This window comes from Gracilinanus agilis, chromosome 4, assembly GCF_016433145.1.
Source record: "Gracilinanus agilis isolate LMUSP501 chromosome 4, AgileGrace, whole genome shotgun sequence".
Classification (NCBI taxonomy): Eukaryota; Metazoa; Chordata; class Mammalia; order Didelphimorphia; family Didelphidae; genus Gracilinanus; species Gracilinanus agilis.
Genome location: NC_058133.1, coordinates 275,990,286 through 276,017,767, shown reverse-complemented (window position 1 = coordinate 276,017,767; position 27,482 = coordinate 275,990,286). Strand labels below are relative to the sequence as shown.

The following is a 27,482-nucleotide window of genomic DNA, read 5'->3' as shown; positions in this document are numbered from 1 at the left end:
GAGGAGGCCACGGGTCTTGTTCCCTCCCTCGTGGGGTGAAAGGGGTGTGCAGACTGGACTATGCCTTGTAAGAAGCAATGGGGCCTAGCCCCTGTGAAGACAGGACTTCCCACTGCTAGGACCTGAGCCTTCCGGGAAAGAGGAGGATAGAAGAGAAAAAGAGAAGGGGAGGTCATCCATAAAGCATGAACAGAGCCCCACAAGGGACAGAGAGATGAAGGATGAAGCTATGGTCAGGGATGAGTGAATGAGAGGCCTCAGGGATGTTGGAGTCTATGAAGAAAACTTGGGACCTGGAATTAGAGTCTGGTTGGCTCCTTTGGGTCTCCATATCCCAGCCCAAAGCATCCTAGGGGTGACCCCGAGACCAATGCAGCCAAAAGGGTCCCCCCACCCACCCCTACCAGCAACTAGGGCTTCTAAGAGGAACCTGGGATGTCTGAGCAAGGACACTCATCTCTTAGGGAACAAGAAATTCAGCCCAGTCCAGCCTCAGGGTCCCCAGGGTGGAGAGAGGATCGTGAGGAAGGTAGAAGACAACCAGGGAGGGAGGAGAAGCCCTCCTCTCTGAAGTGCCCCCTTATGCCCAGGCAGCAAGGGATCCTGGTGGCCTACTGAAGGGAGGAGGCTGACCTAAGAGGTGCCACCACAACGTATGTGTGTGTGCATGGATGCGTGCCTGCGTGTGGGTGTTTGGGAGGGAATTGGTAGAGTTGGTGGGTTGCTCAAATATCTGACATGTAAGGCTGTGCTGGGGGAGTTGCTCCAGTGTCATCGGCCAAGGTGGGGGGAGTGAAGGTTGGGGGTGTACCCAGCTGGACTGGATTGAGAGCTAGGCATCATTATCTGGCCCCAGTTTTGCCCTCTGAGGCCCCTGAGGCCCCCGCTCTGCCTTTGGTTGCCGGGCTGTGAGTCTGGAGTTTCCCTCTTGGTCCTTTCTTGGGGCCCCCCGGTGAGGGGGGGCCTTCAGGCTGCCCAGGCCCCGACACCTGGGGCTGGGCCCTGGCCAGGGGGGCTCCCCGTGGTTGGGATCCCCCTGGTCTAGCCTGGTGGGAGGGAGAGGGACTCTCTCTCCGGGATAGAGACTGGCTCCTTGGGGAAGCACTGAGATGTCTGGTGGAAGAGAGGGCTGGGACTCGGGAAGGAGGGGCATGGCTGGGGCGACGGGGACTGGCACGGGTCGGGGCAGAGCCAGGGCTTGAGTGGGCAGGAGGTTGTTTGGCGCGGAGGTCAGCAGTGGCTGGAGGCCCAGGGGATCTCTGTAGCTGGAGCCTGTTATGGGAGAGAGGGAAGAACGGAGACAAGGGTAAGGGAGCTTTTTTCAGAATTTGCCCAGAAACTGAAATAGAAGGTGGGATTTCACATAGAATCCTCAAACTTTTGCATTGGGAAGTATCTTTGTGATCATCTCCTCTAACCCTCTCTTTTTCTGGGGTAGCAATATTGGGGCCCAGAGAAGGGGAGAGACTTGTCCAAAGTCACATGAGTTAACAGCAAAACCATAATAACTAAGGGGTTTCCTGGCTTTTGCTTCTATGGTTTTTCTACTACACCCAAGCTTCTTCTTTCCCCATGATACAGGCTATCAAAGGTATGCTGGGGTGCTTAGAGGGGCACTATTAGGGAGGGTGATGGGATGAGCAAAGTAATGGGGCATGTGCCCCACGGATGAACCTGCTCTTTTTCCATTTGGGGAGAACTCAGTGGTGGCCTGAAGCCACTGGACACTGCCCCATGTCCTGGCCTCCTGGAGGGTAACTCTAGCAATGCACCCTGAAGCCTTATGGCTCACCCTGATGGAGAGATAGATGGATGAATGGTTCCCTCCAAGGGAATGGGTGACTTCTATCTGTTTACTCTGAGAATTGCATAAGTGCACGTTCTTTCTCCCAAAGGATGGAAGCTCCTTGAGAGCAAAGATGTTTCCGTTTTTGTCTTTGTAGTCCTAACACCTTGGCACTTAGTAGGTGCCTAATAAATGCTGGTTGGTTAATTGGTTTGGACTATTCTCTATTTTTTTAGGTGACGACCTTTAAAAAAATGTCCTTGTCTTTCCTTTGATTGGAGGGAGGGTAGACATCTATTTAATTAGCTCATGATTCCAGAGGACATAATATGGATCAAATGCCAAAGGGCTCTTGCCCTTCCTTCCATCTCCCTAATGCTTCCTGATTATCTGATCACGACCTGGGATTCTAGGATGAACTAATGAGATAGATTTGCAGTGGCCAGGTAGGTGAATCCCAAATTGACTTGAGAGTAAGAAGGAATTGTAGGGCCAAAGAAGCCATTCTTTTGAGGGGGCCACAAGGGAGCAAGGTGCCCAGACCTAGAAAGGCTCGGGCAAAGTTAGGAACTTTCCCCAGTTGAACTTCTAGTCATTGTACCTGAATTTGTGTACTCCCCTTCCCCCTTGTAAGTATTTCCCCATGGAAAATACACTCTGGTATGGAGCCTGTGGAGGCCAGGGGTTAGAAGGAAAAGAGGAAGCAGGTGCTAGATTCTAATGTCTAGTTATGGGGTGATCGAGGAAGGAGGGGAAATAATAATTAAGGACCCTCGGCATCTATTTTTTGTGCTCAGAAGCCAAATAGGACCTCTGTGCCTCAAACTGGGGGGCTCTGCGATCATCAAAGATTTAGGACAAAGGGGAAAATACTGGAAACAAATGCCCAAGGTCTTTTGGGCAGGGTCCAGGAGAGCCGATTCCTAGAAAGATTCATTAAGGCCAGATCCTTCACATCGCTTACACCACACCTGTGGGATTTGCGCCAGCGGGGCAGTTGTGAGAGGAAGGGGGGTGGGCTAGGGCACTATTTACCTGTCCTTGTCATGTTGGGTATCTCAAAGTGTCTCACCTGCTGGTGATGGCTGTGTCTGGAGATGGGACCATGCTGTTGGGGGCACTGGGGTGTTGCGTCCTCTGGGGACTCCCCCCGCTTTTGGGTTGGACGGGGGTGGGTGTCCTGACGGCGACGGGGCGAGGGATCCGGCTCCGCGTGCCCACGGCCCGCTCCACTTTCCTGGGGGCCGAGTCATCTGAGTCATGGGTATCCTCCTCGGACCCCGTGCCAGACAGCGTCTCGGAGGCCCGACGCCGTTCCTCGCTGGATGAGGCCGAGGATGAGGCTCCGGACGCAATCCGAAACAGGAGGCGGCCCTGCCTCTTCTCCATCACCAGGCGGGCGAGGTCCGGCTGCCTCGTCCGCTTACACCACCGTTCTTTGGCCGAGACTGAGGCGGACAGCTCAGAGCCTGTGTCCTCCTCAGAGAAGAGGATGGGGATGCGGCTCCGGGGTCGGGAGGCAAGGAGAGCCTGGGGTCCTGGGCTCACAGGAACTGTCTTCTCTGGGACCCCGGGCTCTGAGGGTAGACTGGGCTCAGGTGGGATAGGAGGGGGCTGCCCATCGATGGGAGCAAGGCCATTGGGCAGAGCGTCCCCAGCCACTTCTGAGGGTGTCTCCCCAGGTGGTACTGAGAGGGCGCAGCTCTCCGTCTCTGCCCCATCTGGCCCAGACAGAATACTGCCATTCTCTAAGGGCACAGGGGGCCTCTCCTCCACGCTGCCCTTCTCTGGGGCGGCCTCTGGGCCGAGTCCTCCATTGCCGGGGCTGGCTTCCTCGGGCCGAAGGGGCTGCCCGCCGGAAGACATAACATTGAGGTGGGTTTTCTCAGCAATGTGCACAAAGGTCCTTTCAACTTTGGTGAAGGGTGAGGAGGCGGCTGCCACAGTTCCCCCTGGCCCTACAGCGGGTCCCACCCCGGTGCCAGCCCCAGGGGGCTTCGGTTCAGACTTGAGGACGGAGGACAGTGTCCCTGGCTCAGACACATCCAGTTGGCTCCCCGTGGGGTGGGGCCGCTCATTCTGTGGGGTCAGGGCAGCCAGGGTGCCTAGGTCCGGGTCGGGAGCCAGGTCGGTGGTGACAGGTGACTTCTTCATGTCACCTGGGGAGAAGAGCACCAGTGTCTTGGAGCCCTCCTCTGGCTCCAGGTCTCCGTCAGCCATGGACGCCCTGCCCTTGGATTCTTTCTGGTCATCAGCGAGTAATGTGGATGGAGCTCCCTCCTGGCTTCTGTCTGTGCTCTTCTCGCTCACTTCACTGCTAGAGTCACTCCGCAGCCCCAACACCCGCCCCAAAGCTGCTTCCTCTTCTTCCTCCTCCTCCTCTTCCTCTTCTTCCTCCTCCTCCTCCTCCTCCTCTTCTTCCTCCTCTTCCTCTTCTTCTTCTTCCTCCTCTTCCTCTTCCTCCTCATTGTCCTCTTCTTGGTGCCTCCCGTTGACCGCTTGCTGGATGGGAATAGTCACTGACTGACAAGGAGCACTGAGGACGACATGGGAGAAGTCCACTGTTCGGACCCTGTGCAGGAGGCGAGCTCGCTCCCTGTACTCAGACAGGTCTTTCTTGAAGTCCTGGTAGGGCAGGTTCAGGGGCACAGCCCTGGGGAGGCCATTCACCTCAAAAGGTGAAGTCAGTGAGAACACCTGCAAGTGGATTTAGGGAGGACTAGATGAGTTATGGAATCTTCCTATTCTTCCACCAACCCAAAGTATCCCAGTACTGGGCCTCCCGTGACCTGCCTCCACTTAACCCAAATGACCTGTAGAGAGCCATCGTCATCTGGGTGTCCTTTGGGCCACTTCCACACCCTCACCCCCACCCCCAAGCTCAGAGGAACCAGTCTAAACCAGGGATACAGGGCTAATTTTCCTAATCTGTAAAATAAAGATAACCAATAGCACCTCCCTCCTAGGCCTGTGGTAAGGACCAAATGAGAATGCAAAGTGCTTTGAAAACTTTAAAGTACTCTATCCTTGCTAGCTTTTATTATTACTCTATGTCAGACACTATGCTGGACTCTGGGAAGATTGACCCATTGGTACACAATAGGTGCTTAATAAATGCTTGTTGAGGGACAGATAGGTAGCCCAGTGAATAGAGTGTCAGGCCTGGAGTCAGGAGGACCTGGGTTCAAATTTGGCTTCAAACATTTCCTAGCTATATGACCCTGGGCAAGTCACTTAACCTCAATTGCCTAGGCCTTACCATGCTACTCCTTTGGAGTTGGAGCCAATACTTAATATCAATTCTAAGACAGAAGGAAGGAAAGTGTTTTAAAAAACAAATGCTTGTTGATTATGATAATACTAATCTGTCTCTCTGTATCTCTGTCTCTCCACATCTCCCCCTCTCTCCCTCTCCTTTTCTCTGTTTTTCCTCTCCCTCTCCCTCCCCCTCCCTCCCTCTCTCTCTCTCTCCCCTTCCCTCCCTCCTTCTCTCCCTCTCTCTCTTCCTCTCTCCCTCCCTCCTTTCCTCTCCCTCCCTCCCTCTCCCATCTCCCTCTCTCTCCTTCCCTTCTTCCTCTCTCTCTTTCCCTCCTAACTAGCATCCCTAATCTGGGAGCATCTGTCTAGGGTTCAAAGGAAGAATCTGGATACTAGGGAGATTGCTTGGCTCCTGGACTGCTGGTTCTGGCCAATAACTCAGGAAGGCAGTTTATGTATGTCAAGGGAGGAAGTGGAGATAGTTTGGACAGTGGAAAACATATAGAGTGACATCTGGAAACACACCAAGTGAAAAGGGGATTAAGATGCATTCTGGCTGGTCCTAGAGGGCCATTTTATCAGCAATGGGGGTAGGATGTTGCAGGGAGAAAGCTTTTGGCTGGATATAGGGAAAGACTTTCGAATTAGGAGTGTCCCAAAGTGGAATGGGTTGCCTTGGAAAGTGATAATAATAATGGCTCATATTCATATAGTATTTTCCAATGAGCTTTCCGTACAACAGCCTTTGGGGCAGTAGGTATGATTACTCCTATTTTGCAGATAATGAATCTGAGTCTCAATAAGCTTGAGTAGCTTGTTCGACACATAGCTGGCAGAGTTGAAGGGAGAGATCTTAGAGTTTGTCCCCTCCTCAATTGTCCAGTCTTTTCAGTTAAAAGATCAGAAAACTGAGTCCTGGGAAAAGGGAAGTGACTTGCCTAAGGTCACATAATCATTAGTCTCCTCCAAGGTGAGTGCCTTTTCCATCAAGCAACACTGTCTTCCTCATCACTGCAGGTCTTAAAATGGAGAGTAGAGGGCTAGGAGCTTCAGAGCTCATTCAGCTCAAGGGCTGCCTTCTACATGAATTTTTCCCCAATGTACCCCAACTCCACCCCAGCTGCTAATGGCTTCCATTTCAAAATTACTTATCTATTTCCATCCTACTTATACGGTGTCCCAAAAGTCTTGGTTCTGTATTAAGGTTTAATAGATTAGAAGCTTAAAAGCCATTACACTTTTTCAGCTGCACCAAGACTTTCCGGATATCTTGTTGTCTCTCCTTGTGGGAATAAAATTTCCCTAAGGACAAGATTCAATTCATTTTTGTCTCATCTCCAGAGCCTGGTACAATACCTAGCACATAGTTGGATATTCAGTAAATGTTTGTTGATGGATTAATTCTGTGATTGTAGTTTTAGCATTGAAAGGGAACTTATGCTATGTTAGCCTCAGAGGCTGTTTAGACCTCATTTTACACAAGAGGAAACTGAGGGCCCTACAAGTGAAATAACTTGTCTAAAGTCACACAAGTAGTAAGCATCAGAGATAGGATTGAACTCAGATCCTGCAACTCTAGAACCAGTATTCTCTCTACTGGATTTTACTAGATTGCACAGTGGATGGAGCATCCAGCCTGGAGTCAAGAAGAGCTGAGTTCAAATCCAACCTCAGACAGTTCCTAGCTGTGTGACCATGGGCAAGTCACTTTACCCCGTTTGCCTCTGTTTCCTAAATGGCAAACCATGACAGTATCTTTGCCACAAAGACCCCAGCTAGTGTCACAGTCAGACATGACCAAAATGACTGAACAACAACATATATTGACATGATTAACCCTTGAATAACCAGCACTTCAAAGGTCTGGGATTGCCTCAGGGAGGGGGAGGGGTGCTCACTCTATCCATGCAGCTTAGGGCCCTATTGGATGGCCTTCAAGAGCCACTAGGGTAGAAGAAAAGTTATTAACTGGTGGCCAACCTTCCCAGAATGAGGCTCTGAACTTAGCTAGGTGGGACTTCACAGCACACACCTTTCTGGTGCTGAATTTGCAAATCTTTTTAGCTTGACGGGACCTCCCAGAGCACACATTTGATCTTTGAAAACCCAGGGTCACCTCCACACCATAGGAAGCTCTGAAGGAAGGCTTTAGAAGGGATGATTTCATGATGAGGAAGATAGAATGTTAGCTTGGAGCTAGAGAGACCTGGGTTCAGATCCTGCCCCAGATCCAATAGTGGGGTGACTCTGGACCAATCATGCAAGGTCTCTAAAGCCTCAGTTTCCTCATCTGTAAAATGAAATCATATTTGTACTGTCTGCCTCCCAGGGTTGTGGGGAAGTGCTTTGTAAACCTAAAAAGCTAGGAACATGTGAGCTGTTAATTGTCAAAAGGATTCTTGGAGATTCTGAGTCCTTCTGGGCCACTATGACTGAAGAAACATTGGCTCTTGGGCTAGATAACTTTTACCTGAGGGAAAAGTCATTATCTTTACTCTTATTTATTTATTTTTACTCTTAGCTGCCAATACTAAGAGGAGAAAAATCAACTGAGCCCTTGTTCCTGAGAGCTCAGCACCAGAAAACATCAAAAATAACAACAACAAAAAGAAGAGGTGAATTGAAATAGAGGTGCCATGGGGGCAGCTGGGTAGCTCAGTGGATTAAGAGTCAGGTCTAGAGTTGGGAGGTCCTGGGTTCAAATCTGGCCTCAGAAACTTCCCAGCTATGTGACCCTGGGCAAGTCACTTAACTCCATTGCCTAGCTCTTACCACTCTTCTGCCTTGGAACCAATACACAATATTGATAAGGGTAAGGGAAAGGAAAGAAAAGAAAAGAAAGGAAAAGAAAAGAAAAGAAAAGAAAAGAAAAGAAAAGAAAAGAAAAGAAAAGAAAAGAAAAGAAAAGAAAAGAAAAGAAAAGAAAAGAAAAGAAAAGAAAAGAAAAGAAAAGAAAAGAAAAGAAAAGAAAAGAAAAGAAAAGAAAAGAAAAGAAAAGAAAAGAAAAGGAAAGAAAAGAAAAGAAAAGAAAAGAAATAGAGGTCTCAGAATTGGAGAGGTGTAGACACTGATTCTGAAAATCTTAGCCCAGGGACCAACAGACTCAAAGAATCCTGGGTCATCCACACCATCCAAACTCTCTGCCTGTCTGCTGCAGGAAAACTCCTAACCCATGAGTTAAATAAAATGTATTTGGGAACTGTTTAACAAAATAAACAAAAAATACACCACCATATATGAATTTGTGATTTTCTAAGTCAATGTGCTGCCAAGGGGTCCCTTTTTATTTTGAGTTTCACATCTTTGATCTAGACTATTGATTATTATTTCACAGTCTAGGAAATTGAAGCACAGCGTATTAAGAGACTTGTCCAGGATCATACAGTGAGTTAGTGGCAGAAAGAGAACTAGAACCCAGGCATCAGACACATCAGACACCAGTTCTGGTTCCTTTTCTTCTAGTCGCTGGTCCTTGTTTGGTCCTTGTTCTTGCAGTATCCCAGACCTTCAATAATTTGGTTGCCTCTCTTCTCTCTAGGTTTTTGGGACACTGCTCTCTCCTGGTTCTCATCCTTCTCATTCTGGATCTTCATGCAAGCCAACACGCCTGGAATTCTCTCTTCATCCCTTCCTACTGGCTTCCCTGGCTTCCTTCAAGTCCTAGCTAAAATCCCATTTTTACAAGAAATCTTTCCAGATCCCCTCATTCTCACACCCTTCCTGTGTTGAGTAATCTCTAAATTATCCTGCATCTAGCTTGTTTGTACATAGTTAACTGCATGCTGTCCCTTCCATTAGCCTGTGAACTCCTTGAGAGCAAGGACTGTCTTTTGCCTTTCTCTCAGTGCTTAGCACAGTTAATAAATGTTAACGGACTCACTGATTTGGTCCCTGGACTGACATGGCCCTAGAGTATCTCCTCCTCTGTCACTATTCCCCCTCTTCCTTCAGCTATTTTCAGGACACCTCCTCCTACATAGTTTAATCAGGGAAAAACAGACCGAAGTTCTGGACATGCCCATCACTCTATAAGGAATGCTTTTTGCACCACCACCCCATCACCCCAGTTACCAGCCACCAAAATCCCTTTCTCCTTTCCTGAAGCAACCTCAAAGCTACTCTCTCTTTCACTACTCCTTGGGTATCACCAAGGCAACAATCACTCAGCCACCCATTGAGAACAGTCAGTTAAGGTTCTGAGGCCCACCTGAATGTTTTTCCCTTCTCCCTCAATCCTTCTTCAAAGAAGTGCTCCACCTGCCCCTGGAATGGTCATAATCCCTTTTGCTTTCATTTTCAAAACCTTTTCCTTCCTAACCCCAATAAATGACTCCTCTTGCCAGGGGATCTTGGGGAGGATTCCCCATTTTACTGGTGGAAAAGCTGAAGCCAGGAAAAAGGCAACAATGAAGTTATACCCGGTGGTAGAATCTCTTTCCTCCTGGCCCAGCATTCTTTTTCTTTTTAACCTTTACTTTTTAGTCCTAGTAACAACTCTAAGATGGAAGGGCAAGGGCTAGCCAAATGGAGTTAAGTGACTTGCCCAGGGTCATGCAGTTAGGTTCTTTTTTTTCTTAAAAATTTTTTTTATTGATGCTATTTTAAAAATTACTTCCACTTCCTAATGAATGTCCCCAACTGCCCCCACAGAATCCTCTGTTATAATAAATAAGAACAGTTTGGCAAAACAAAGAAACATGCTGGCCAGGTCTGAAGATGTATGCCTTATCCCACACCTAGAAGCCACCACGTCCCTATGGAGAGTCAGGCCTCTGAAGCTGCTACTGATCACAACACTGATCAGCCTCAGAGTTCTTTTCATGACTCCCAACGCCTTTCTTATTGGTGTAATGCCCCCTCTCTATCAGTAGAGACTCACCAGGAAGAAAGGGGACCTTCAGCTGGGAGGGGGTAGCCTGAAGGAATCCTACCTTTCCTTCCCTGTTGGCAATGACTTAAACCTCTGGAAATTCTGCTCTGTGGTCTGACTTTTTTTTAATTCATTAAAAAAATATTTTTCCATGTTTCCATGATTCATGTATGCTCCCTCCCCTCTTTCCTTCCTCCTCCCAGAGCTGACAAGCAATTCCACTGGGTTGCGCAAATGTTATCACTTCATACCTATTTCCATATTTTTCATTTTTGCTTTAGAGTGATTTTTTAAAACCTAAACCCTAGTGTGGTCTGATTTCTTGTGGGTAGGTACTTGGGGTGACTCAAGAGAGCTACCAAATATGCCTCAGGGATCATGGCCTCTATCTATTCACTTAGCTCAGACAGAGACTGCTTTCTTCTTGCTGGGTTTTTGGGCCACTGCTCTCTCCTGGCTCTCCTCCTATTCCTGATTGCTACTTCTCAGTCTCTTTTGCTGGATCTTCATCCAGGTCACATCCCCCAAGGGCCTATCTTGGGCCCTCTTCTCTTCTCCTTCTATATTATCTCCCTCGGTGACTTCATCAGCTCCCACGGATTCAATTATCTCCAGGAAAATGATTCCCAGATCTATATACTTGTATCCTCAACTACCTTTGGGACATCTTGAACTGGATGGCCCACCCATTTCTCAAACTCAGTCTGTATAAAACTGAAATCATTATTCCCACCCCCCAAAAAAAACCCTTCCCTAATTCTCAACTTTTCTATTACTATTGAGAACACGACCATTCTCTTTGCCAGCCAGGGTCAAAAACTCAGCGTCATCCTTGATTCTTCATTTACACTCACTCACTGTACACATCTAATTCATTGTTAAGTTTCATCATTTTTACCTTTACAATCTCAGCTATCTCCTCTCCATTCACAAAGCTGCTAGCCTGGTCTAAGCCTTCATCATCACAAGCCTGGATTATTTCAAAAGCTTTCTGTTTAGTCTCTCTGTCTCATATCTATCCCCAAACCAATCTACTCCCACTCAAGTCAGTTTCCTAAAGTTCACATTAATCCTCACTTTCTCCTGACTCCTCTCCTCAATAAACTTTGTGAGTGGGTCATTTTTCAGTAGCATCCAACCCCTTCTGACCCCATTTCCCCATTTGCAGTATTCTTGGCAACAATACTAAAGTGGTTTGCCATTTCATTCTCCAGCACATTTGATATATGAGGAAACCGAGGCAAACAGTGACTTGCCCAGGGTCACATACCTAGAAAGTGTCTGAAGCCAGATTTGGACCCATGAAGATATGACTTTTTTCAATAAACTCTAAGGGCTCTTTATTGCCTTCAGGATCAAATATAAAATCCTGTTTAGCATTTAAAGCCTTTTATAACCTTATAACCCTTTATAACTCTTTTAACTTTACAGTCTTCCTACACTTTATTCTCCACCATGTGCTCTAAAGGGGCAGTTAGGTGGGTGCAATGGCCTGGCGTCAGAAAGACCAGGTTCAATGGAAAGACCTCCATGAACTGATGCAGAATGAAACAAGTAGAACCAGGAGAACATTGTATACAGAAACTGAAACATTGTGGGATGATCAAAGGTGATAGACTTTGCTACTAGCAGCAATGCAATGATCCAGGACAATCCCAGGGACTTATGAGAAAGAACGCTATCCACATCAAGAGGAAGAACTGTGGGAAGAGAAACTCAGAAGAAAAACATATGACTTATCACTTGTTTCTATGGGTATGTGATTTAGGATTTTGGTTTTAAAGGATTGCTTTTTTACAAAATTAATAATATGGAAATGGGTTTGAGTGATAATACACACAAGCACACATACAACCCAGTGGAATTGTTTGTCAGCTCCAAGAGGGGACAGGGAAGAGGGGAGGGGAGAAAATATGAATCATGGAACCGTGGGGAAAATTTTTAAATTAAAATTTAAAAAATTTAAAAAAAAAGGCCCAAGTTCAAGTCCAACCTCGGAAACTTATTGGCTGTGTGACCCTGAGCAAGCCACTTAACTCTGCCTCAGTTTCCTCATCTGTCAAATGAGCTGGAGAAGGAAATGGCAAACCACTCCAGTATCTTTGCCAAGGAAGCTCCAAATGGGGAAATGGGGTTATGAAGAGTTGGACACAACTAAAACAACTCAACAAAAAGTACTCTAAAATCCAGCTGTCTACTTGTGGTTCCTCTGACCCTTGTCGTCCTCTGGAATGCTTTCCCTCCTCGATTCTATTTCCTGGGTTCTCTGGCTTCCTTCAAGACTTAGCTCAATTCCTGCCTTCTGCCAAAAGGCCTTCCCAGTCCCCTCCAGTGTTAGTAGCTTCCTTCTAAGATTATCTCCAATTATATGCATATATATATACACACACATTGTATATATAAATTGTATATCTTGTGTGTGTATATATATTCTGCGTATATATGTATTGAATATATATATACATTCTGTGTGTGTATATATATATATATATAGTGTGTATAATATATATACATATATATACATATTGTGAGCTCCTTGAGGCACTTCTTTTTTGCCTCTTCATATCTGATCTGCTTAATGCAGAGTAGGTAATTAATTGCTGATTGATTTACTGAGACTTCTTTAACTTTATCTCCCCTCCAGTTCCAGCAGACTGCTTTACAAATAAGAGACATTAGAAAAATGTTTGTTCAGTGAATAAATGGAGAGGCAAACAGTGGCCATTGATTTCTCTGACCTTTGGAGCTGTGTTTCCCAAACTAATTTGGTCACAGATCACTTTTAGGCCTGGAGTATATCCGTGGAACATAGCTACACAGGATGGGTCGGTGCTTTGATGTTATGAAATACCTTAGAGGGAGAGGTTGGGAAATTTTAGAGAAAAAGAGGAAATTGAGCCTTTTTTGTCTATGCAAGCACTTGTCTATGGCCAGATAGGAACTCGGGAAATATAAGTCCTCCTGGCTCCAGGCAGGTATTCTACCCACAGTGACACCTAGCTGCCCAGTCTATGGTCTATTGTATTTTTATTTATTTTGTAAATATTTCCAATTACTTTTTTTAAACCCTTATCTTCTATTTTAGTAACAATTTTAGAGCAAAAAATTGGTTAGGCAATTGGTGTTCAGGGACTTGCCCAGGGTCACCCGGCCAGGATATGTCTGAGGTGAAATTTGAACTCAGGAAGATTCATCTTCCTGACTCCAGGAAGGTGTTCTATCCATTATACTACCTAGCCATAGCTCCCAATTACATTTTTTTTTAACCCTTACCTTCCATCTTAGAATTAATACTGTGTATTGGTTCCAAGGCAGATGAGCTGTAAGGGCTAGGCAATGGGGGTTAAGTGACTTGCCCAGGGTCACACAACAGCTAGGGAGTGTTTGAGGTCAGATTTGAACCTAGGAACCTCCCATCTCTAGGCCTGGCTCTCAATCCACAGAGCCACCCAGCTGCTGTCACCCAGCTCTGTCTCTTATACACATTTCCCCCCCCCCGCCCCCATTACATTTTAATTTGAATCAGGCTGCATTCAGGAGTGTTGCAGTAGCAATAGCCAGTGTGTTGAATGTTTTGCACTTCTGGATGAGAGTACCTGGAGGTTAGATGACTTGCCCAAAGTCCTCCAACTTGTAGGGCAGAGGTGGAACCTGAAGCCAGGTTTTCTTAATTTTGAGGTGATTTAAAAACAAGAGTTTTAAAGAAAAAAATTAATAAAAGAAAAATATCTTAAGTCTGATAGCTGCAGTGACTAATAATGACTTTAGAGAATGGATGACAAAATATATGTCCTTCTCTTGGCAAAGGCATTGTATAGAATAAGGCTCACGTCAGAAATAACTAATCTGTTCATTTGTTTCACTTAAACATAGTCTTCATTGCAAGGGATGATTCTTTTGGGATGGGAGTGAATCACTGAGAAATATCAGGGAGGTTAAAAAAAAAAGAGAGAGATACAGGGGCAGCTGGATAGCCCAGTACCTGGCCTGGAGGAGGCAGGACCTGGATTTGACCTTGGAAATGTCCTAGATGTGTGACCCTGGGCAAATCATTTGACCTCCTTTGTCTGTTCTTGCCATTCTTCTATCTTAGAATTGACAAATGTCATGCTTTTTTTTTTTTTTTTTTTTAACTCTTACCTTCTGTCTTGGTATGGGTTAGGCAATTGGGGTTAAGTGACTTGTCCAGGGTCATACAGCTAGGATATGTCTGAAGCCAAATCTGAACCCAGGACCTCTGGTCTCTGAGCCTAGCTCTCTAGCCCCTAAGCCAGTTAGCTGCCCCAGAACAACAAGATTCTGTTCAATATGATTTGGAAAAAGGTGTTTTAGAGAGATTCCTAAAGGATCACAGAATGGGGACCAGGAGCTCAGTTTTCACTAATCTTGGGTCATCCATTCAGTTAGGAAGAACCTCACTAGATAATCCATAAGGGGTCTTCCAACTTTTAATCCTATGATTTTATGATTCCCCCAGTGTAAAGTGGTCACAGGGCAGTATATTCCTCTCCTTTGAGGTTGGGGATGAGAAGACAAAACCCTATAGCACTTAGGATAGAAAGAGAACAACACTGTGGTTAGAATGAAGCAGGGGGCAGCTGGGTGGCTCAGTGGATTGAGAGTCAGGCCCAGAGATGGGAGGTCCTGGGTTCAAATTTGACCTCAGATACTCCCTAGCTGTGTGACCCTGGGCAAGTCACTTAACCCCAATTGCCTAGACTTTACCACTCTTATGCCTTAGAACCAATAACCAGTATTGATTCTAAGATGGAAGGTAAGTGTTTAAAAAAAAAAAAAAAGGAAGGAACTCTGGGGGTCTGACCATAGCTGGGTGGAAAGAGCCAATAGAAAGGACCCCTAGAGCTGACCAAGCAAGGAAGGGAGGGAGGAGACGGAACAGGGAAATGATATCCATGGAACTAAAGCTGGAAAGGACTTCACAAGCCATCATCTAATTCAACCGTATCATTTTATAGCTGAGAAAACTAAGACTCGGGGAAAAGAAGTGACCCGGTCAAAGTCACACAGGTAGTAATCATCAAATACAGGATTTGAACCCAGATCCTCTGATACTAGAATTCTTTGTATTGTAGATTATTGACTTGTGCCGTAGTTCCTTCCCCCTTCGAGAGGAATAGGCTGGCTGATTCCTGTTCAGCATTTTCCTGGGAGAGGAACATATCTTCCCATTAACTGTGGGCTAGCCAAAGTTGGCATTAGTTATTTTGATTTTCTCAGCCAGCTGTAGTGTGTGTCCCTTTGTGTTCCCTCAAATCTCACAGTGACCTGGGGAAGTTGTCTGTCTGACCTCTGAAGGAGCCTTATGAATCAAATGCCTGTGATTATTTCCTGCTACAACTCTGACAAAAAGGAAGGAAGGAGGAAAACAAGAATGTTTTAATGTGTACCAGGCACTAGGCTAAGCACTTCAAAAATATCATCTCCCTTGATCTTCCCAAAAACCTAGGAGAAAGGTCGTGTTCCCATTTTACAGATGAGGAAACAGAATAGGAGGTTACTTAATTTGCTATTAAGTATCTGAGGTCAAATCCTCTAAACTTCAAAACAAATGGGCACAAGGCTACAAATGTGGCAATTGACCCCAAGGAGAAGCATCTGATTTTTCTTCCTTGTGCTTGCATGAGAAGGGGATGTCAAAAATCCCTTCATCGGCTTTTGTCTGATGGAATATAGGCTAGACTCCAGAAGATTCTAGAAGCTGGAGCTGGAGTGGACTTTAGAGGTAACTTAATCTAATCCCTTTGTTTTACAGAGAAGGAAACTGAGGCCCAGATGTGAATGATTCAGATGCGACAGCCACAATTCTGACACAGGTCTCCTATTTCTGAGTCCAGCACTTTTCTCCATACAGCACAGTGTTAAACCTCGTGCTATTCAAAGTAGGAAAGGGGAGCAAAAGGGAGTCCACCCTCCAGCTCCCCACCCCAACATTTTTCCAAGATGCCTCCATTCCAGCCTCCTTCACCTCTCTTAGACTCCATACAACTCCAATGTAGTGAGATGCCTCATGGGGGAAGGTTTGCCCTCATTTTTCTATGCTTATGTACATATGGTTCTGTCTCTCATTTCTCTTTTTGTTTCTTCATTTGTCTTTTTCTCCAGATTCTCCCAGGGTTTGTCCTCCCCTTTCTTCTCTGTGCCTCTGGCCTTCCATATGTGATTAATCTCCACCAGCCACACTCCTCTCTAATTGACAACAGGGTCCTTTGAGAGCAGGGGCCATCTCAGCACCTCATTTCCTTCCCATCTCTAGGATAGCCCAGGCTCGCAATTGAGCAGATTAGCTGGTTATTTCTGGCTGGCCTCAGTGAGGGGGCAACCCAGCTCTGGCACAGGATGGGTTGGAATGATTGGGAAAGGTCCACCCATCTGACCCACTGACTCCTCCCCTTGGGGACCTATCTGTCTCCCTAGGCAAGGACGGAAGGACAAGAAACCTACAATTAGGCTAAGGCTAAGGTTAAGGCTAAGAGAAACAAAACCTAAAAGTCCTAGGGCTTGGGGGGTGGGGGGAGGCTAGGAAATTCACTCCCATTTGCCCTCTCCGAGAAAGGATTGGCCTTGGAGATTTCTGGTCTTTTTTTTTTTTTTTTTTTCCCCTTGCCCTAAGGAGAATAATAGTCTAGGAGAGAGTCCAAGCTGCCCTGGGGGCTGGGCACTGCGGCAGTCAGCTCTGCGGAGAGAAACGCTTCCCTCCTCCCTTCCTCCCTCTCCCTCCTCCTCCAAGCTACTTCTCCCGCCCCACCCCCACCCCAGTAACTCAGTCACTGCTACCCCAGCTCCCTCCCTCTGTACCCTTTTCTGCTCTCTGTTCCTCTCTGCCCTGTCTCGGTTTCTCCGTTTCTTTTTTTGCCTTTTCTCTGATTCTTTTTATTTCCTCTCTCCATCTATTTTCTTCCAGGCTTTGCCCTCCATCTCTCCTTTCCCTTTCTGTTTTTTTTCTCTCTCACTCTATTCTTCCCCATCCTTCCCTTCTCTCTCCGTCTTTCTCTTCCCCTTTGTCTGCCTCCCCTACCCCCTAGCTTTCTCCCTTTCTACCGCTAGCTGGACTAGTCTCTGAAACACTAGCAATTCACTCACAAGGTCAGAACCCCTCCGCTTCCACTTGCTGGGAGAAACAAGGGAGCAGAACAGGAATGTAGGCTCCTGCCATCAGCTGCCACCCCAGAGACAAAGAGGGGGAAAGGGGCACCGAGCCAGCTCTAGCCTGCTGGTCCGGGGGCCTCTTCTCCCTAAACTCCTCCTCTGCTTTCCATACAAAAGGAAACCCTCTGACCCGCAAGTATCCTCCTATCTTCTGAAAACAGGCCTAGGAACGGACCCTAAATTCACAGGATGAAGAGTTCTAACGTAGTCCCACTCCGTTTAGGTCAGAAATGGTTTCCTCTGGCGTCCCTCACCGCACAGCACGAGGCCACAGTATAAATCTATGGCTAACTTAATGGAGCCAATGAGTTGCAATGCCGGTAGTTGATACAAAATGTAAAGTTAAGATCGTGCCATCCCCGAATAGGGATCTAAACATTTCTTGTCTGGCGGTGGCGGGGTGGCGGGGAGGACCCCTTTCCTTGCTTCCAAACAAGTCTCAGCTCCAAGCTCACCAGGAAGGGGGACGGTAAAGATGCCCAGGAAGCCTTCCTCTTCCTCTCCCTCCTCATACACACCTCCATCTCCCCCCCTCCTTCCCCTCCCCCCCAACAGCCGAGTCTACATCTCGAGGCCAATCTTTGGCACCCCGTGGCCCTGAGGCGAGCCAAAACTTGGAGTGACTGCCCGCGCAAGCATAGGGCCAGGGCAGGAGAGAGTGAAAGAAAGCAGGCAGGACGCGGGCGGATTCCTGGAAGGAGTCTTTAATAAGGATTTGGTAGTATACAAGCTCTCCGGATTGTCTGGATTAACATACAGGGACTTAAAAAAGGCACAAAATCCTTTGCACAGCGGCTGGGGGCCCACAGGCCGCTTCCTCCCTCTCCCCCGCCTACCCCCCCGCGCGCGTGCGTGTCGGTGCGTGTCCGTGTCCGCCCCCACCCCCGTGACCTTGCGCGTGTGCGTTTGTGTAGTTGGTGTGTCTTCAAGTGTAGGATTTGTACAGTACTCGCAGTCCTAGGCAGCCCAGCGAGGCGAGCGGAGGGGACGGGGAGGGAGAGAAGACGGACGGAGGGAAGGACGAGGGATGGACAGGCGGGCGGAGGGAGGAAGGGAGGAAGGGAGGGAGCGCGCTCAGTGCATGCTTTTATACAGGGGCCAGAGCCCGGAGCCGCTCTCTATACCGCTATGTACACCAGGGAAGAGCAGGATCCCGAAGGAGGAAAGAAAGAAACCATGAAACAAAGAAAGAAAGGAGGAAACAAAGAAAGAAAGGAGGAAAGAAAAGAAGCTTCCAATTGTTTCTTTTCTTGTTTCTAGCATGCTTAGTCTGCCCCAGGGGAATAGTGCAAGCGTATAATACAGTATTATTGCATTAAAAAAGTGGGGCTGGGGGGATGATGGGAGGAGGCTCAGGGATAAATCAGCTGTGGCTCAGGACCTCTTGGGAGATTCTTGTCTCCTGTGCCCTCCACCCCCAGGCCCCTTCCTGGCCAAGAAGGGGCCTCCTGGCCAGCAGGTGTCTGCTGAGTGGAGGGGTGAGGGGGAAGGGGAGTGGAAGAAGGGTACTTATAGCCTCGAAGAAAATTGGGCTGAGCCCCCGAGGCTGAGCTGCTCAATCGACACCCCCCACAATGGTCAATGGGAATGAGGATGGGAAATGAAGGAACGTGGGGCAGCCCCTCTTCTTGCCCAATACTGTCAGATCGAAGGAGCCCCGAGTCCAGTCTCTCTACCCCTCCCCCAGCCCCTCAAAGTGGGGAGGGAGGGAGGGGTTAGTGGTGGAGCAAGTGCAAAGGAAGCAGATGTTGGTCCCTGAGTTTATTTTGTAGGGAGGAGTGGAAGGTTGGGGGGACCCCCCAGTGGCCTCCATTATGGGGGGAAGAGAGAGGGGATGGGGATTCTGGGACAGTGGGCATGGCCAGTGGGGGCCAGGACTGCTCGGAGAAACCGAGGCTCTGAGCTTCGTTCCCCCTCACTCTAGGCTCTTTGGCATCCAAATGCAAGGCCAAATTTTTTTTGGGGGGGGGAGATGGAGAGAGACAAGGGAAGGGGTGACCCAGCTCTTCTCGCTGGTGAGGTAAGAAAGGATTGGGGGAAGGTGGAAGATGAGAGAGCGAAACCTACCCAGCCAGGGGAACATCCTCTTTCCAAAAGCTCTTTCCCCAGGCTCAGCTCCCTCGCTCCCTACCCTGGAAGCGCGTAAGTTAAAGGTAAAGGAGACTCCTTTCTCCAGCCTCTAGGCCCCACCCAGGGGAAGGAGATTGGAGAGCCGGAGGCCAAAAGAAACAAATTGGGGAGGGTGGAGTGGTGGTGAGAACGTAGACAAGGACTGGGGCAATAAAAGAGAAACCAACATATATACAAATAGCAGCAGACAATTGGGGAGGAGGCGCAGCCAGGTCCCCAGCTCCTCTGGGAGGAGCCAATGAGAAAGGACCCCCCACTGCCAGCTTGGGGGCGAGGTTACCCCAAGGCGGAAGCTCTGGAAATGTGTGTGGGAAATGGGTGCGAGGTCTGGGGCAGGAGAGGGCGGAAGGAGCCATCTCTGGGGGGAGGAGCGGCAGGCTGTAGCCCTGCTTCACAGGCATGCGGACAGGTGCGGGGAGAAAGCCCCAGTTTCCCTACCCTATCCCAGGCCCCTGGCCCCTGGAACCCCTGGCGCCTCACTCTCCTCCCACGCCAGCATCCCTAGCCCGGTTCACGCGGCTTAGTTTAGCAGCTTGTTAAAAAGACACAAGATACATTCGTGATGCGATCAATCGCTGCCAACGGGTTGGGGGGCAGAGTACAAAAGTTGTAACAGTGAATGAACTTTTGGGAAAACAGCCCAGAACCGCCACAGCCTCTGTACCGTCTGGGCTGGGGAGAGTGGAGAAAATGTCTAGCTCGGCATGGGGCATGGGGTTTTCGGCCAGGAAAGGGGGGGTGGGGCAGAACAGAGCTTTGTGGCCCAAGTGGAATTACAAGTTTCTCAGAAAACAAAACAAGTGGAGGTCGTCAGAAGAGAGCAAAGCCAACTTCTCCACCCTCCCACCCCCACCCTCACCACCATCCTGCTAAGCATCCAAAGGCCTGGATGGAAAGAGGGAAGTGTGGGGGGCCACCTTGAATAGGGTCCTCCTTGGAACCCTCAACACACAGGGCTGACGGTGCTAGACAAGGGTATGGGACTGGAAGTTAGCCCTGAACAGAAGGGTACCTTTAGTCACAAAACTCACCCCATGATCTCCTAAACCTCACCCCCTCCTAGGTAGCCCTTTAGTGTTCTGATGACCACCAGGCTAGCTCTGGACTATCAGCAGTCAGCAAGAGTCTCTGTTTTGGACTAATCTTTGGCTACCCTGAAGCCCAGAGTGCAGCTCTGAGCCTGGTATTTTGCTGGGTACCAACCCTCATTCTTTCTGCATTCCCCTCCCCAACCCTCAGGCTGGCTGAAAGCCTGAAGGAGATCAGATCTTCTGTTGCTCGGTGGCTTGGGTATTAGGGGGAGAGTGAGCCTATAAGACCATACCCCTGACCAGGAAGGCCTTTAAACCATCCTGCTGCCCAACTTAGGTTTGTGAGATATGGTCTGGTGGAGTGACTGAGAGAGGAATAAAAGAGAGGAAATGGAGAATGTCACACTTAATTGAACCTGCCCCATGGCTTAAGTGCAAAGGTAGAGATGGGACAGGTCTGGTACACAGTTACTAGTGTGAGTCCTCATTAGAACGGTGGAGAAAAATTCTGGGGGCAAGGTGAAGGAGGCCAGACTCCTTGGGGTGAGAGATTAGTAAAAAAGTGATGAAACATTAGCCATTACTTTAAAGGAAATAATATCCCCTAGCTTGTTCTCCTCTGGCCTGAGAATCAAGACTTTTGCAAAAGAAATTTGTTCTCTCCCTTTAATGAAAGCTGATTCCTCACACTTCTCAAACCTCTGTGACCACCCTACGGTGCCAGCACTTTTGGAAAACTGGGGCCTCTCACCAGCAAAAGGGTCACTGGCCCAGGTCTGATCCTGTCAAAGGTCAGGGGAACTCAGAACTTTCCTCCAGGGTCTCTACACTGAGGCCCTCCCCTGCTGATTTCAGTCAAGAACCCTGCAGGAGACACAGCGCAATAAAATTGATAGATTTTACTATGGACACCCTAACATCCACAGACACACATCAGACTGGGTACCAGCTAATGGGGTAGTAGTTCCAGAAAACTTCCCTATTTCTGGGCTAGAATGGGGCTAGGGAGGAACAAGAGAGAAGTTTCAGATACCAGATACTCAGATACTCCATGGCCTGCCTGGCAGGTAACAAGTGAGGTCATCATACATCCTTCCAGACTCAAATTAAAGTCATAGGGATAGGTAGCCCAGTGATCCAGCCTGGGACAGGATAAGCAAAGTAAGGAATAGGAGCCCTTATGTAGAAATCCCTTTAAGGAGGGTATAAAAGATTAATAATGCACTGGGAATAAGTTCAGGAGTTCCACATTTCAGTCACTATTTAGGTCAGGGTTTAAGTGCCCATTTGTTTATGCCTTCCCCTCATTTGGATTGGATGAATGGACTTGGTGCTTGAAGGCTTCTGAAGGCCAGGGGAAGTTGGGGATAGGGGGGTATAAAGGTTGGCCACCATCCTGCTCATCTAACTCCTGCCCTGGGACCAAGAGCTAGCTGCTAAGACCTTTCTAAAACACACTAAGACCACATGATATCTGTTAAAACTCACATGGAGTTACAGACACACTCACATAAACCCTCAAGCATGCACCCTCTCTCACACACTCACATGCCTTCATACTCAGACAGACATATCATCTTGTAGGTTGTGATGACAGAAAGAGCCTTAGATTTGGAGGCTGAAGATCTTGGTTTTGTCACTGACTACCTGTGTGACTGGACAAGTCCCTTGGCCCTCTCTGATCTTTTCCCATCTATATCAAATGAGGGAGTTGAACTAGATGACATCTAAAATCTTCCTTCTTCCTCTAAGATCCTACGATCTTCGATTTTGGCTTGGCCAAAAAGCATGAGCTTCTCTTGAGAGGCCTACCTGGTTTGAGTGAGCCAAGGAGAAGTCAACCCCTTTTAGAGTTAGCTGGGCCCCTCCACTCTCCAAAAAAGCCTGAGAATCTTGTATTTAAAAGAGATTGAATCATAGGCTTAGCCCTCTGATTTTACAGAAGAATAAAGTCTAGAGAGAGGAAGTCCCCAGGGCACCCACGAGGGGAGACGGTGACTGAGCCAGGTGTCTTTTCCAGGACACCAAGCTCTCCCTCACAGAAAGACAGATGTTCACAGGCCAAAGAAACATCGACCTAATAGTGTCTTAGCCACTAGGGCTAGAGAACTCAAAGTCAGAATTCAGTAGGATCTGGGTGCTTTACTGAATGCTGAGTCAGTTATCTTGTCCTGGAGGCTATCTCCAGAAAAAAAATCTGGTTTTAAACATCCACTCTTTCACATGGGGAATCACGATGACCTGGCTCCCACCAGGTTACAACTGCATTCTCACCTCTGCCTCTACTTTCCTCCAACTTTCAGTCACTGTGAGAGGTAGAGATTCTCTCCAAAATGGAAGTCTGTTCCCAGGGTAATAGGAGATGAGTGCTTTGCAGATAATGTGGGTGAAACCTGATTAGTTTACCCTCTCTCAAAGAGGAATCAACAGTGAATATCCTTACCTCTAGTGGAAAGGGAGAAAGGAGACAGATTGCTGGTCAGCTTTGGGATGTAAGTGTTCCACACTATTCCATCCCTTTAGGGAAACAGAAGAAGGAAAAGAGGGAAGAAAAGAGAGTTCTATATTCTACAAAATGCCAAGCCCCCTACACATGTATAATCCAGGAAAGAACAATAAATAATTTCAGTAAATAAATAAATGGCAGAATAAATTAGGTAAATGTCCAGTTATCTCAGGAAATAAGATGCTCTGGTAAATTCAGATTAAGAATGCACCAGTAAAATGATGGAAACAAAGCTTTTTCAAGCAAGCTCACCAGAATCCATCCAAGCAGTTCCCTTGGGAGGCTGGGTCCATTCCATGTAGGGAATTGCCTTCAGAGAACTGCTTAAGAATCACACAAAACCATCTGCCTCCTTACTGGGTAGTCAAACCAAACTTTTGACCAGCCTGACTGCCTACTCTACTCTACTCTGCAGAATTGGCTCCAAATGATTTTTAACTATTTCCAGAAAAACAAATCCATCTTCAAAGAATTCAGGGATGCTACCATGGAAGGGCCTCAGGCTCCAAAAGCAATTTCTAAATTCCATTGTGTTTTTGAGGAATGAACTACTCCAAAGGATCGGGCACAGAATTACATTATATGAGTTCTTGACTTAAAAAAAACAATTTCCCTACCTTATCATAAGGTATTGTTGGAACAAGGTTGCAGCTTCCCAAAGGGAATGCTGTAAAATGTTAAAAACTATTCTGAATGAAGCTTAATCTTTGATGATTTAGAAACTTTTCATGAATTTGTGGGCATAAGATCAGGGATGGCTGAACTGCAACTATATGAAAGGACCAGTTAAGGGAGAATTCTAGTTAATAGAATGTCCTCTATAATGCTGACTTCTATCATACTGACAGTAATCAAAGTGACCTAATTCCAATTAGCCCAAGCCTTTAGAATCCTCCATACCTGCAATCACAGGGGAGAATTCTGGAGGGAATGAGGGAGGGGCAGAAACTTTTATTATATGTCTCACTGACAAGGGGAGAGGGCTTTCAAGGTGGTTAAAGACAGAAGGGACTGAGAGGATGGTCAGGGGATTGAAAGGGAGGGTTCATGGGAATGAAGGTATATGCAATATTTTCTTGAATAGAGAGCAAAGAGTTAGTGGGCTGGCAGAAGATGGAAGGTAAGCAAATTTTAAAAATAGGTATAAGTTGGGTGGAGTAAGTGTTTTGAAAGTCTAATCAAGGCTCAGGGGTTGCCAGAATTGAGGGAAGAAGTGGGATATTGGGATGAAGGAGAGGGTAGGTTAAGGGCTATAGAACATCCCTATCCTCAGGTTTTATCCTAGGGAGGGATGGCTTTTGGATCTGATGATCTACCTGCCTCTGTTTTGTGCTTTTGTTTCCCGGAGGCTCTTTGCCTGCCACCACCTAGAAAGGGGACACAGAAGAAATTCCCCATTACCCTCCATAGAAAACATCTGGAAGTTTGGAAGACAGTAGAGTCAGGGGCTGGGAGTTGAGTCAAAAATTTGGTAAGGGGGCAGAGAACCCAAGACCTAAGATTGTTGGATGGAATGGGGCTGCTTGTAGTGAATGGTTGTTGTTGGTTTTAGAAGCTCCTTTGCTGGAATAAGGTTGAGTGTGAAATGGAAAGAAGGCAGAGAAATGGATATATAATGTCTAAAATCCTTTCCAGCTCCAACATTCTATGATTCTAAGACTCCAGACAAAGAAACCCAAACTAACCAAATCTAAGAGCCCTGGCTCTGTCTTGGGTTTGGAGAGGGCCTTCTAAAGAGGGCAGAAGAATAAGAGAAAAAACTCAACTTTACACAACCCCAGACTGCCACTGAGCTGGAAGACAACTGGAAGTCAGTTCTTTGAAATGGAGACTTCCTATGATCATTAGTTTAAATCAGAAAAAGACTTTAGAGGTCATCAAAACCAACCTCCTAATTTTGTAGATGAAGTAGTAAGTGAGAACAAGGGAAATTAAGGGAAATCAGGACCGGTCACCAGAAAATACAAATGCAGTGTCAGGGTCCCTACAGACATCCCACCTCCAAGGGACCAATGATCCTACACCAGGCTGTACCACGGAATAGTTTCCAGTTTCTTGGAGTCCTAGAACCTAGAATATCAAAGCTGCAAAAGACCCCAGAGGCCATCTCTTCCAAACCCCTCTTTTTTTTCCCTTTTACCGATTACCCTGGAGAAGTGCTAGGAGCCCCTTAGGATCACCATCCTCAGCTAAAAAAGGCTGGTAAGGTTCAAGGAGTCAGGGAGATGAGCCAGTTAGGAAGGAGAGTCTGGGGTTGAGGAATTGAGAGTATGGAGGTAATTACTCAGTAATAAAGGGATATCTTCCCTTCCCAATACACTAGGGCAAGCATCAACACACACACACACACAACCAACATTAGCTTCTCTGCAATAAATACCTTTGCCCTCCAAAAAGCCTCTCAGGGGAGCCCCAGCCTCAAACTCCTGTTCTTTCTCACACTCAAATGTACTGCCCTTCCAGTCTTTTTCCCTGAGGGTGGAGATGCTGGATGTCACTGGAAGGAATGAAAGGGGGGAGGCACCTTTGCTGGGGTCCCAAAGAACCCCGATTTTCCAAGGAGTACCTGAAAGGAGAGGTCGAGGGTTGGGAGGTCCCCTGGGATGATGACACTAGAGCTAGGGAGCTAGGTCATGGGAGCTAATCCATTCTAATGTCCCTGAACCTTGAAATACCACGAGGGGGTACCATAAGGAAACCCTCACTCCCAACTTTTCCAAACTGAGGCAGTGGTGCGTGTCCTCACCCTCAACTCTGCCTCCAATATACTCGCTCCGACTCAGCTGCATGTTCTGAGGGAGGGATTGGCTGATCAGACACAGGATAGAAATGACCCAGTTAAATGGTCATGTCTCTCCTATCTTTGTCCTGCCTTCCACCTCCTCCAGTGGGGAGAGGCTCAGTCACGCAGCAGCAACAGGAGGCTGGCGATCACGTATTAGACGGCGCAGTGAAAACCTCACCCCAGACCGCCTGTGAGATCTGGGACGTCTCATCGCCCTGACGCCTGCGTTTCCCCCGGAACTCTGGACAGTCAGTCATCTGCATCTGAGGAGTTTGGGGACAGGGCCTTCCATCCTCACTTGGCCTCGACCACCACCCCAGTCACTATGGCCACCGACTACCCCTTCCCGAAACCTCCTGTCGGTACTGGGCAAAGGGGAAGCTTGGGGAGCAGACATGGGAGGGGGAAAAGAGACCTCCCTTTCGTGTTTGGGTGGAATGGCGGATGGTTTTTCGGTCAGGGAAGGGTCATGTTACAGTACCTTGAGCCAATGTTATTGGGGGTGGCGTGTATTGCATGATGGAATGGGAAAGGGAACGTGTGTGTGTGAGTGTGTGTGTGATTATTGCATTCTGGGAAGGAGCCACCTTCTCTGTCCGTCCCCCTCCCTCGGCACGCCCCCCTCCCCGCCCTGCCCCCTCTGGTGGGGAGGGGGGCCCAGCCTAGGTCTTGTGGGTGAATCGGGCCCACACCTGCTGTAGCTGGGACCTGGAGATTCGGAGCACCGAGGGCATGAGTCTGTGGTTGCCTGGCGCGAGGGGCGCGTGGCGCCGGTGGGGCGCTCGGACTGGGCTGCTCTCGGCCGAGCGGCTGCGCTGAATGAGGGAGCCCGAGCCGGGGCCGCCGGGGTGAGGGTAATGTTCCGTCTCCAGCGTGGAGGAGGAGAACACGGAGGACGCCAGTCGTCGTAGGGGGCTGTACCTCGGGAGGGAGTGCCCAGAGAGTCTGTCCTCCTCCAACTGAAAGAGACCAAGAAGAGTGGAGGGAAAAGAGGTGTGAGGCACAGACTCGACAGCTCCGTCTCGGGGGGCCAACACGCCGCTCACAGCCCCCTAGACGCCGGCGTCCCAGGGAACTCGGGATGGGGACAGCTGGACCTGGACTGGCTAACTAATCCTGCCTCCGAACCTTTGCCCGTACTCGAGTGCCCTCCCCGACTCCTCCCTTTCCATCCACACTCCATCATCTCCTCCTGACGTGAATGACTGGTCCTTTCATCAACTCTTAACTTCGCCTACTGTACGAATCACAGCGCCAGTCACCTCCTCAGTTCTCAGACTCACCTCCTCCACGAAGCCTTCCCGGTTAACCTCACCTGGCTTTCAAGGTTTCTTTGCACAGAACCTCTTAGAGACTGACTTATTCAATATTTGTTATGTACGTTTGTATTTCTCCATGTATTAGTTTACAATAATAAGAATAACCCACTTTGCCTATGGACATGTGTTGCTTCACTACAATTCTGGGAAGTAAGAAGTACAGATATAATTGCCCGCGTTGTATAGGTGGGGAACTTGGGCTTGTGACTTGGGCAGAGTAAATTGGAGAAGCTCAGGTTTAAACTAAGTGTATTCATTTTCAAGAACATATTTTCTTCACTGTATCCACCCCCTCCTTTCTCCTCCTCCCTCTCTCTTTCTCTTCCCCCCTCTCTCTTTCTCTCTCCCTCTCCCCCTCCCCCCCTCTCTCTTTCAGTGTAAGAAGCCCTATGCTGTAGTCTTCCTTATCAGTTCCAAGCAGCATTTATTCTCCAAGTAACAAGTCTTGGTACCTATGGCACCAAGAAATTAAATACCCTGTTTAAGTCACATAGCCTCTCAGGGGTGGGACTTAAACCACAGTCTTTCGGACACCTAGGGTGACTCTTGCATTCTTAAATTGTTCCCAGTGTGAGATTTATCTTCTTTATTAGACTGTACATTTCCTAAATCTGGGGACCAGGCCTGCCA

General features: G+C 47.9%; 1 protein-coding gene across 1 annotated transcript in view; it reads right to left on the bottom strand.

Annotated features, from left to right (window-relative positions):
* Positions 1-842: 842 nt before the first annotated feature.
* The window catches only part of TTBK1 (tau tubulin kinase 1), a 65,530-nt gene continuing 38,890 nt past the window's right edge, over positions 843-27,482 (bottom strand). The window contains exons 13-14 of the mRNA XM_044673395.1: positions 2,859-4,483; positions 843-1,272 (exon numbers count right to left, since the gene is read on the bottom strand). Coding sequence (XP_044529330.1) covers positions 843-1,272; positions 2,859-4,483 — 2,055 coding nt within the window. The remainder of the gene's footprint in view (positions 1,273-2,858; positions 4,484-27,482) is intronic.